At 39.6% G+C, this 12,641-nt stretch overlaps 1 protein-coding gene across 2 annotated transcripts in view; it reads right to left on the bottom strand.

Annotated features, from left to right (window-relative positions):
- Positions 1-361: 361 nt before the first annotated feature.
- Positions 362-12,641, bottom strand: part of GORAB (golgin, RAB6 interacting) — a 30,491-nt gene continuing 18,211 nt past the window's right edge. Inside the window, exons 5-7 of one of the 2 annotated variants that reach the window (XM_070396952.1) lie at positions 8,100-8,445; positions 1,307-1,428; positions 362-589 (exon numbers count right to left, since the gene is read on the bottom strand). In XM_070396952.1, the coding sequence (XP_070253053.1) occupies positions 547-589; positions 1,307-1,428; positions 8,100-8,445 (511 nt within the window). In that variant the 3' untranslated portion in view covers positions 362-546. Of the gene's footprint in view, positions 590-1,306; positions 1,429-2,999; positions 8,446-12,641 lie in introns of those variants that run through there. The other variant, XM_070396953.1, reaches the window with a different exon arrangement.

Raw genomic sequence — 12,641 nt, 5'->3', positions numbered from 1 at the left:
AAAGAGCCGCAGTTTGCCGACCACTGGGCTAGAGTTTTTGCTAATCATTCTAAGGGTGGTTGATCTCCTTTATGGTCAGCTTGTACTTCATTGTTTTATAGAACATGCAGGAGCTCCTGATTCAATCTACTGTGCCATATCAATGATCTATTGCTGCACAGAAAGTACCCCCAAAACTTACTCTTAAAACAACCACCATTTTATTTGCTTCTGATTCTGTGGAAAGAGGAGTAGCAGATTGGTCCTTCTGACCCTAGTCCAAATTGCTGACCCCGAGGATGATGAGAAAATAAAGTAATTGTTTTAAGTCACTATTTTTCCTCAGTCTTGTTTATTGAGGCATGATTTATTTTGAGTGGAATCCATGCTTTGTAGGTGTATAGTTTCATGTAAGACTATACGGCACCTTATTTAGCTGATATTTAGATGAGACTTTGGAGTTTACTAGTAGACTTCAGATGTTTGAATGAGTTGAGACTTTTGGAGATGCTGGGATATAAGCTGTTACAGTTGCATCCCACTTATTGCTACCAGAATTTGTATTAGTCAGCTCAAGCTGCATAACAAAATACCATCTTCTTGCTGTGTCCTGAAATGAAGTGAAAGAGAGAGGGGGGCAAAGGAGGGAGGGGGAGAAATCTTTATTGTCTCTTATGAGAACATCAATCCTACTGAATCAGGGTCCTACCCTTATGACCTCATTTAACCTTAGTTACCTCCTTATAAGCCCTACTATCTCCAAATACAGTCATATTGGAGGTTAGGATTGCAACCAATTTGGGGGAAGGGGGACATAATTCAGTCCATAATAGGGGCATTAGGTCACAGCTCCCTGAAATGTACAACACCAAGAGAGGTTTTCATAAAGAAATCACTGTAATTGTAGCTTTGGAGTTCGGAGTGAATCCCACTAAGATTGAAAGAAAACGTATGAAATTTTGAGAGAGTTGAATTAACAAAGCACTATGGGTCTGAACCAGGAAAGACTGAGACTTTCCAAAATGAAAAGAGGTCTCTGGACACTCAAGTTTCTATGATCGGGAAGCAGATTGAGAGAGCTACTCAGTTACAAACATGGGTCATTTCTTATAGAGAAGGAAAGATATTTCAAAGTGTGGAGCCGAGAATGGTGGAGAACAGTGAACTAGGGAGCCCCAGGCAGCAGAACTAGGCCCTAGTGATACTCTCTGCCCCAGTAGAGGGAGACCTGACAATGTCTCCCAGGCTAGTTCTCAGAATGCCTTCTCTTTGCCTCGTGCTTGTTTTTAAAAGGGAGTGTCTACTGAAGCGATCTGTTCTGTCTCACCATTGTATGTTGAGGTGTGGTGAAGACAGGGAACTTCTCATTTTTGTCCACAGGTATTTCGATGAAGAGGAGCCCCATTCACATCTGGACTTGATCAGATGATGAGATCCTGGACTCCATGCCTGAAACCACAATGGGATGAGAGGTTGGAGGGAAAAGGTGGGTGCATTTTGTATGTGGAATAGATGTGAATTATTGTAGCAAGGAGGGCCAGACTGTGGTAAACTGCAAAGATGGCACAACCCTTACTCTCATTCCTACATGAATGTCCATTGCAATGTCACTTTCCTGCCCCTTCCATCGGATGCAGAGGCCATTTTGCCACCACCAGGTCCGGGCTGGTCTTGGGACTTGCTTTGGGCAGTGGAATGCAATAGACGGGATGTGTGACTGCTGAGCCTGGGTCTCAAGGAGCTATCTTTGAAGTTCACTTCTGCTATCTTCTAACCCTGGGCCCTCCGTGAATAGATACAGTGGGGCCTTGATTTACGAGTGTCGCGACTAATGAGTATTTTGAGATACCAGCTGTCTCTCGGCTGATTTTTTGCATTGAGTTGACAGAGTAATCTGAGTTAACGAACTCCTTAACGAGCTCCTTAACGAGCTCGGTCTCTGAACGAATTAAACTCGTAAGTCAAGGCCCCACTGTATTCAAACTGGCTCTCTGGAGGATGAGACGAAATGAAGAAAAAGCTGCAGGTGTCAGGCATCACCAATTGCCAGGTTGTGGGTGGGGCTGTCTTAGACCACCCACCCCTAAGAAATCCTGTGGAGTACTGCAACCTCCTGAGTGATCCCCAATAAGATCAGCAGAACTTCTAGCAGAGCCTGGACCAAATACTTAACCCACAGAATCATAAGCAAACAACAGGGGTTTTTTATCTCAGGCACTGAGTTATGGGACAGTTCATTATGCAACCACAGAGAAGTGATACTTGTGGCTAGAACGGCAGACTTGATTTCATTTCCCTAACATGTTCCACTAGCAATGGGAAGTCGGGGAGGACAGGTTGGGTCATCTTTCTTAAATGGAGACGATAGCATGGGCGAAGCTTCTGAGATTCAATTCTCAGCTCATGCAGTCGGATATCATTTCAGAATCTCAATTCCTTCTCACACCTGCTCTCTGATGCTTTAAATTCCTTTAGTTGGGGGTTAAGCTTTCCACAGCACAAACTGAAATACATTACTTTAAAATAAGTCATTACATTAAAACGTAGAGACACTTGGGAAAAGTAACCTGATTTAAAGTTTCCCCAAGATGTAACTGTTGTCTTAGTCTATTCAGGCTGCTATCACAGAATACTGTAGACTGGATGACTTGTCAAAAATAGGAATTTATTTCTCAGTTCTGGAGGCTAGGAAGTTCAAGACCAAAGTGCTGGCAGGTTTGGTATCTAGTAAGGAGCTGCTTTCTGGTTCAGAGATGACTATCTTCTCTGTGTCCTTACATAGTCAAAGAGGTAGGGGAGCTTTTTAAGATCTCTTACAAGAACATAAGTCTCATTCATGAGGGCTCCACCCTCATGGCCTAACATTACAAAGACCCCACCCACCTCCTAATACCATCACATCAGGGGTTAGGTTTCAACGTATAAATTTTGGAAGGACACAACATTTTCAGCCTATAGTAACTGTCTTCAGATCTTTTCTTAAGAGCAGATTTGAAGAGAATGAGGGCACGGGTCACCTGAAAGAGGGGCTGGACTAAGATAAAAACTATTGTTTGCCCAGAAATTTGTCCCTGGCCTGTGCCATAGGAGATGTGAAGGACCACAAAAAAACTTGTCTGTTTGGTTCAGAAGGTTTTTAATTATCTTCTAAAGTGATAAGAATAAGAGAAACATGGAGAGGAATATGGCAATAAGATAGCTGGCTGCCTCTATGTGCAGGCCTTTTCAGGGCATCTTCAGAGTTTGGAAACTGGGTATCTCACTTGTCATCCCGGTGAAAGGCCCGCCTCCACCATAGCGTGGGGTTCAATTGGTGACTAGTTCTAGAGTGCTCCCTGTCTTCCAGCAGCAACTCAGTGAGGAAGGGAAGCTCAGCACAGAAGGCTGCAGAGGTTTCTGGACCTATGGGACACAGGGCCATGTCTACTGGTACTTTCTGAGTTAAATGCACATGAGACAAATGAGCCACAATACTGAAAATGACTCCATGTGGTTGCTTCAGCTACTTCCAAGTTATACAAGCCAGGTTTAAGCAACTGCAATTATAATTCTACCAGACTATATAGTTCCATTTATATGGCTACGGACTTTTCAGTTTGTGTCTATATTGCCTGGTTTTTGCTTGGCTGAGAAAATGAGAAGATGGACAGTTCTACAGGGCTTTTACTTAAATGAAGGTTCTGGTGTAAACATGGAGCTTTAGGATGCTGGATACAACTAATGGCCATGTGTAGTATACACAAGGTAGTGTTACCCAACAACTGAAATAATAGCTCATGAAATAACTCTACTAACTCCCACTATTCATTTCCTCCTCCTTCTCCCTCTAGCAGCGTGACACTATACATTGCAAGGTTATTTCACTCCTCATATGAACTTCTGGCCTAGTGACTTATCCCTGAGGCATGCTATAATCACCAAGAAATGTGGTCTCTGTCACGTCTTATTGCTTAATTATGGCTCTATTTTAGGTTCCTAAAGCCATTTGGCTTGGAAAGACCTCTCTTATGTGTGACTTTGAACATGCATCCATGTTGAGTTATCCTTGAGTTCACACCAGTGTGTTCCACTTCCATCTTTTTCTGGCTTGGGCAGTAATTACTGCCCCTTGGTTAAGCAATGCCTTGAATTATTGCAATGGGCCCTTATAATAACACTGTTCTGCGCATAAGAGGATACTTCAGCCTTTTGTCAGAAAGGCATGTGCTTAAAGTTAATTTTCCCAATGCTTGAAGTTTTTTGCTTTTTTCACTGATAAATCCCAGTGGGCCCACTGTTTTAAATCAGTGACATGCAAAAACCTCCCTGTTTTCCAATGTGCTCTTGCTCTGGTGACTACATTTTCTTTTGAACTCAAAATCTGGACATATTATCTAACAGAGGTTTTTGTTGTTATTGTTTTAGTTGTGTGTGGGTGTTGCTGCCCAGTGCTAATGGCAAACTGAAATGCATGGCAGGTCCTAGATACATTCTTGGATTGCAAAACAACTGGATAGAATATTTAAAATTAAGTGTTTGAAAAATTTGGGACTTCCGGAGGATACATCTATATTCAGTGTTCCTACCACTTATTCTGTCCTCCCATTAATATGACATTATGTTCTGTATCAGCCTCTATTTTATGATTATGTTCTGTATCAGCCTCTATTTTATGAGTATCAATCTTAGTCCTTTGCATAGACTAGAAGCTTCTTAGGGATAAAGGCACAGATCATGTACCTCTTATACAGCTCTTCCATGTACGTAGCTGTATACAGTTGTTTGACCCATTGCGTAGGGATGATTTTGCATTTTTAAGACAGCTGTTTGGGATTAGGAGCTTGCAAAAGTAGCCTGACATTAAGGTAAAGGCAGACTGGATAACAGTGTCCTGCTTCATCCCTCCAGAGAGTAGTTCAAGTCAGGCCTGGGGTAAATCTATGTTGAGAAGGGGTATAATTACCCTGGTCCAGAGCGCCCCAGGTCTGGTCTGGCAGACTGAGTTATATCTATCAGGGCCTTTTAAAATGCTGACTTGGCTCCTTAGAAATACAAAACCCAAAACATCATTTATAAAGGTCACTGGGAATGGCCTGGGTCAGAATCACTAGAGTCCGTTTTGTGCCAGTGCCTCAGAAGAGGAAGTTGCTAAATACTCAGATAAAGCTCCTTGAGAGTACTATGTTGCTAAATCCAAACAAAGAGTGAGAGAGGTTTATAGCCGAGTTTTTACTCTATAATTCAAATGCCAATCCAGCAATGAAATATGCTCTAGGAATTGCAATCAGATTTTTATCATCTGACTTGGAAACCAGCTGTGCTCTCAGTGAGTACAAAGATTTACTACCTGCAATTGCTATAATTCCATCAGTAGAATTATGCAGAGATGAAAAATTTAAGAAAAAACTCTTTGTTTTCAATGCAACACAAACCTTGTTTTAAGAAAATCTGTTTCCTTGAAACTAATAAAAAATGGCTCTAATTTAAAGAAAGTAGTACGGAATCAAGGTAAAGAACTCTGAAAATTCAGGAATTCAATTTACTCTTCAAAGTATTTTTTTTTTAAAGATAAATGAGTAAAAATTACCACAATTTGGCAAAGACTGTCTTTTAAACAGAACAAGCGAGATAACCCAAAGCAGTTAACTCCTCAATTACACAGCAAATCAAGTGCCCTGATAACCTTATGCTCTAACTACTTGAGAAGTGGAAGAGAAGAGGAATTTAACTCCAGGAAAGACAGCTCTACAAAGTGCCCCAATAAACTCATGGCAGCAATTTTGAACCAATAATTTCCTTCACAGAAACTAACAATTACTGCGAATTTGTGAATCCATATATCAAAAGTCTTTTGAATGTATTTTATGATTTTAAAAGATATCAGGGCTATCCTGGAGAAACCCGTGCATATGGTCCTCATACCAATGAGCCTCATGTCTCGTTCATTTGCTCGTGTTCCTCTCACACATGGGCTACAGCTGCTCTTGTACAAAACTGATGCAATAGAACTTTGTCACTTATATCATCACCTGAACACTCAGATACCACCCTGGGAAAGCCAAGCAAGGTATGTTTTTCAACATAATGGTTTCAGTGGACCATTTATAGAAAGCATTTCACGGGGACCAACACAATCCCAGAGTGGGTTTAAGAGGGATGCAGTGAACTTTGTGGTCTGCACTCTAGGAGATACATCAAGGTTGAAAGAGACACATCAAGAGTTTAGATAGGATAACTTGACTATCCCTGTAAGTTTAAAGTGAGCCAGTCGGCCAAATGACATAAGTGAAATCTCTGGCTTTCAAATTCCTCATCTGTAAAGTAAGATCATTAAATCAGATGATCTCCAAAGCCCCATCCATTTCATTTATTTCATGGTTTTCATTTCTCCATATATCTTATATGATAAATTCTTAAGGCACTTAAACTGAGTATTAAGTTGTATCCATCTGTTTTTGGATACAATATTATAAACCTCATTTATGGATGAATTTTGCCCTAACAGCGGTTCATATAAAAATAGCGGATTGTATCTACCATATGAAGATTCAGGATGCATTACTGCCACACACTGCTCAAGAACACATATTAAACTGTGAAATTAAAAAAAAGAAGATAAACGAGAGGCCACATTATAAGTGCATCAGATTTGTTTATCCTTTAGATAATAGGACTATATTGGACAATGAAGTTTTCAGTTTTTATGCATGTCATTCATAAATAAAAACAAATGGTCTATAAAAATGTCTCTGTTTAGAGAAGCCAGTAATGGAGAGCTATAATTTCATGTCAAATTACATAATATAAAAATACAGTGCTCATCCTCACTATTAGAAAATAATATTCTCAAACAAACTCATTAAAAAATTATTTTTCAGAAATTATTATGTATACTATATTACATTTGTCCTTATCCACTTTTATTTCTTTTTTAAGACTTAAAATGCTTGACTTCACTGTTTGGAATTTCTGATAAATCAGAATTTAACGTGATATTCACAGATTTTGTAACAAAACTATAATATTTATTTACAAATTCACATATAGCACAATGTAGTGGTCAAGTATTAGTGATGGCAATTAATAAACTATTAGAGTAATAAGAAAATCACCATTTTAACAATTTAAATGCTTTATGACAGGATAATTTATATCCGACATATAAAATACATACTTACTGTAATGTCAGAAAGAAAATGTATTTTTTTTCATAATCAAAAGTAGCAAGATTTTCTATATTATTTTCAATCTCCCTATAGACAAGTTTTCATTGTCTAAATTTAATCAATGTGCTCATTAAAGACAATTTATTAATAGTAAAATTATATATATAGCATATTGAGATATGTGTGTGTGTATATATGTGTGTGTATGTATATGTGTGTGTGTGTGTGTGTGTATATATATATATATATATCTATATATATTTGTGTATATATCAACCAAAATTCGGGTTGTAAACTAGAGCCACTTAAAAGGCAATGTGAATACAAAAGTAATGTTGGCTTAAGTTGGTAATTTCAAAACTGTGTTTTGCAATTTTAGTAAGACCCAAACAGATAATAATCTAGTAAGACCCAAATACTATTTTTGTTAGTTGTTTTCTTTTTCATGTTTAAGTTTTGTGTCTCTTTACTGATGACATAAAACAGGATTCTCAGTCCCAGCACTTCTCTCAGAAGTTAAATGAGTTTGATGAGGTATTATTATTTTTCATTTTACTTGTTCTATATTGACCTGGTCTAAAAACACTCATAACCATGTAATTTTTCTTCTATTCTTTAAGTTACTTGTTTTCACCCAAAATAAGGGGACACTAAGGAAACTGGACCAAAATCAAGGTGAACTATGGATAAAATTATAATTATTTGAGGCTTTAGAATGGTCCAACATATTATTTCTAACACTAATCCTAGATTAAAAAACTAATATTGTTTTAAAGAGGCATTTAGCAGCGGTCATGGCACACTCTACAACAGAAAGTCTACTGAAGCCCATATTAGCTGAAAACAACAAACACTGGCCCTTCATGTGGTCAGAGCAGCTGAACCGTTGTCATGAGCACTAGTCTTCACTTCCTGACTTGGGTGGTCTGGAGTGAGAAGGGGAGTGCTCTTGGGATTTTCACATTGTTCATCTACCTCTGGGCAAGCAGTTGGTGCTTGATGCTCTTTGTTCTGAGTAGACCCTAATGTCACACTCTCTCCGGAAGGCTGAAATGGCCTCTCTCCATGAACCTTCTGTTTCCCTGCTTCTGCCTCTTGTTCATGCAGTAGTCTCTCCACCTCCACCTCCAGCTCCAAAGTCTCCTCATCAGCTTGGACATCCAGTTGCTGCATCAACTCCTCCAACTTCTTGGCCTTGCGGAGCTCATTTTGCTGTATGATTGTACAAAGGTGCTCAGTGAGCTGCTCTTTAGTATCAGTTTTGCGCTGTAGATCGAGCTTGGCTGTAACATACTCTGCCTCTGCCTTGTCAAACCGCTTCCTGTAGGGACAGGTACAAAGATTGGTCCATTAGTTTTCCATAGTAGACAGAGGGCCGAGCAGCAATAAATGAACTCCAGAATTTGGTAACAAGGTATAATGAAGATACGACTATTAATACTTTATGAACTCTTGTCTACACGTTAGACAAACTAGGCTGTTGCTGAAACTTCCACAACATCCACACTTGGACTCTCCTATAGATCAACATTCTTCTGCACTCATTGCCTCTTTCCAAAGCTGTGCTTGAATGAAAGCAGGCGAAGAGGGTGAACTCAGTGGTATGCTAGCTCTAAAGGGGATAAGTCCTGATTTGTAGTGTTTGTCAACTTCCATAGTGTAAACACTACAACCTTGACCAATTTCAAGCTATCAATATAACTGAATGTGGAAGGGGGGCGGGTGCACAAAATCTGCTCTCAAGAACTAGCTCCAGCACACAACTGGTCAAATTTATAAGTGGTAAAACAGTAAAAGATGGAGAAAGAATCTCTATTATTTAAATTTATCAGGGTGACATTGGTTAATAATCACATTATCTTAGTTTCGGGTGTACTTTATAATACATCTTCGTACTCTACTGTGTACTCACCACCTGAAGTCTAGTCTCCTTCTGTCACCATATATTTAACCCCCTTTAGCTCCTTCTACCTCTCTCCAGCTCCCTTCTCCTCTAGTAAACACCATTCTGTCTATATCTGAGTTTTTTGTTCATTGGTTGCTTTTTGTTTTATATCCTACATAGAGTGAAATTATATGGTTCTTGTCTTTTCCGTGGGACTTATTTCACTTAGGATATTTTCAAGATCCATCATGTCACAAATGGTAATAATTTATCTTTTTAATGACTGGGTAGTATTCCATTGTATATATGTACCACATCTACTTTATTCAATCATCCAACTTAGGTTGTTTATGAAAAAAAAAGCAACAAATTATATAGAAAAGTCAAAAGACAGTGAGCTATTGTGAATAATGCTGCAATGATCATAGGGGTACATAAAGCTTTACCAGTGTTTTCAAATTTGGGGGAAGGTTACGCAGAAAAGGGATCACTGAATCATAAGATAGCTCTGTTCTTAATTTTTTGAGAAACCTCCAGAGTGGAGGTTTTTCATAGTGGCTGCACCAATTTACATTCCCACAGCAGTGTGCAAGGGTTCCTATTTCTCCACATTTTCTCCAAAACTTGTTATTTCTTGTCTTATTGATAATAGCCATTTTAACAGGTATGAGGTGGTATTTCATTGTGGTTTTGACTTGCATTCCCCTTATAATTAGTGATGTTGAGCACCTTTTCATATATATGTTATCCCCCTGTATGTCTTTCTTGGAAAAGTGTTTATTCAGGTCCTCTGCCTATTTTTTTTTTAAAACCGCATCCGAGGATATTTTTCCATTGATTTTAGAAAGAGTGGGAGAAAGAGGGAAAGGCAGAGAGAAACATCGATATGAGAGAAACACATCAATTGGTTGCCTCCTGCAGATTCCCTGACCAGGACCTGGGCCAGGGAGGAACCTGCAACTGAGATACGTGCCCTTAACCAGAATCTAACTCAGGGCCCTTCGGTCCGCAGACCAACGCTCTATCCACTGAGCCAAACCAGCTAGAGCCCTTTGCCCATTTTTAATCGGATTTTTGTTGTTGAGAAATCTTTATCTTTTGATTAATGGATTAAAAAAGGAAGAAAAATTTTGGTGGAGAAGGATATGGACAGTTGTTGGGAAATGAATATAAATGGGACAGGGCACACCAAGCAAATGATACTGGGTGCAGGCAAAAAGAAAACATTCAGTAGGAAAGAAAACCTCAGGCTATGTTTGGGAAGCGTTTCTCAACACTGGCACTCCTGGCAACTTGAACCATGTAATTCTTTGTTGTGGGGAGCTGTCCTAGACATTGTAGGAAGCATAGCATCACTGGCTTTCTCCCACCAGCTGCCGGTAGCACCCTCTAGTTGTGATAACCAGAAATGTCTCCACATCTTCTCCAAAGGGCAAAAATGTCCCATTTGAGAATTCCTGGGTTAAGTTATTCTTACCCTCTCCATTCTGCAACAACAACGTTATCAGACTTTTATTAGGAAACTAGAGGCCCGGTGCACAAAATTCTTACATGGGGGGGTGGGGGGAGGGAGGGCAGTCCCTATGTCTGGCCTGCGCCCTCTCACAATCCAGGAACCCTTCGGGAGATGTCATACTGCTGGTTTAGGCCCGATCCCCACGGGGCAGCTCCTGTGTTGAGCGTCTGCCCCCTAGTGGTCAGTGCGCGTCATAGCGACCGGTCATTCCACCAGTTGTTTCGCCGCCACCGCCGTTCGGTTGATTTGCATATTAGGGTTTTATTTTATAGATTTTATAAATGTCAGATATGTAAACTCCAGTCTTACTTGAAGTAAGGTAATTCTACTGGGAAAGTCATCCTGCGATTTCCCTTTATTTCCCCTTATATATTGGTTCACTGTGTTTTGACTTCTCTATATAATTTGCTGCTTTTATTTTGGCCAAGAAGAGAGTGATCTCCACTTACCAAGTAATTATTCCATTTAATTTCCACTAACAGTTGTGAAGGCTATGCTGCCTTATGATTGCCTATACAACTCAATGTAATAAGTAATTTCTAGTACTAGAATTATAGCAAAAAAGAAATACTTGTATCTCCTAACTCAAGATTCTCTGTCTTGGAAGAAGAGATAGTGAAAAAATAAAAGGCTTTGATTGTAGAAAACCTGGAGTTCTAAACCTGCCTTTGCCATTTGCTAAATGTATACTTGTTTTTTTCTTGGGTGTGAAGAAGAGAGACCCAGTCAAACTAGCTCAGGTAAAAAGCCAACTTAGGTCCTCCCTCTGGAATTTTGGAACTCTGATAGAGTGGGGGGAGTGGGTGTGGATCTGATATAGAGCCACAGCTGGTGGCAATATTGGGTGGTGAGTATAGTAGGAAAAGCCAAAATGCTTTAGAGAAACTGTGGTGTCTGAGCATTGAAGAGGATAGCCGTTGACTATGATCACATGCCTGTGAGATACCCTCTTGTAACCTATAAAATAATAAAACCCACTTTTTACCTGAGCTAGTTTGAATGGGTTTCTGTTCTTCACAGAGCTCATAGTACCAGGCCATGCTCCGAACCCTTGTTTACTAGTAGCTTATAGATTAAATGTTTTGGAGTTGGTAGCTTGTCTTTGTTCTAATCAGAGATGGCCCAGGGTCAGCATCATGAGTATAAAACACAGCCAGGCTCCTGGGGGAGGGGTTGGAGACGAAGCACGCAATGACTAAAAATCCAGTGGAGTGACCCGAGGTAGTTTCCTTCAGTTGAGTTCTGTATTATCTGTAAAATGGTGATAACAGTACTTCATAGGAGCACTAAGGATTAAGTAATGTGAATAGGGCAAGTGTCTGGTCTAGGGGCTGGTAGGTACTCAAGAAACAGAACTTCCCCTCCGGAGCACCAGACTCAAAAAGCACTGTCAGTATCTCACTGAACATATATCTCAAATGAAAATGATGCAAAATGTAAGGATCTGGTGCTTATACTTGAAAACTCTAACTTACATAACATTTATTTATCATATTTCTTTCCTTTTTTTTTACTCTCCTCTAGTAAACATGGGAATGGGAAAACTGTTTTTCCATTGCCCTCTGTGTTAAGAGAATTGTGCTAAAGGAGCTCTGTTGGATATTTGGATCCCTGATTGCCATACTGTATAGCATATCCTGTTTGTGAATGTTCTGGCATCAAACATAAATACTCTAACAACACTCTCTATAGGTCTATGACTACCTCGCCCCTTCCCCTCCACTCAATCCTCCCTTCTCTGCAAGGCTGTGGTCGCCCTCAGCCAGTCAAAGTCAGCCAGGAAAGATTTACTGACCCGGGCTCATGAATGCTGAATTGAAATGAAAATTTGCAAATAGTTACCTAGGTTTCCATTAATCTTTCACCCTGGATAAATCACTGAAGATCCTGCATTTTGTTTATTTATTTAAGTCCTTCTGGCCAGAAACATGCATATATATTCTTGTACAGAGTGATTTATGTTTAAAGTATTGATTAGTTTTACAAACTGCACTATGGGCCTGGGGGTCAGGTGGATGTACCACATCAGCCTGAAGACACACTTTGGAACAGAATAGTAAGTGCATTATATATAACACAGTAAGAGAAATTCAGCTGAAATGTAATTATAGATTTA

This window comes from Myotis yumanensis, unplaced genomic scaffold (genome assembly GCF_028538775.1).
Source record: "Myotis yumanensis isolate MYYU_CA2020_CCGP unplaced genomic scaffold, mMyoYum1.0.hap1 SCAF_17, whole genome shotgun sequence".
Lineage (NCBI taxonomy): Eukaryota > Metazoa > Chordata > Mammalia > Chiroptera > Vespertilionidae > Myotis > Myotis yumanensis.
Note: the sequence above shows the minus strand (reverse complement) of the source record. Positions and strands in the feature narration are given on the sequence as shown.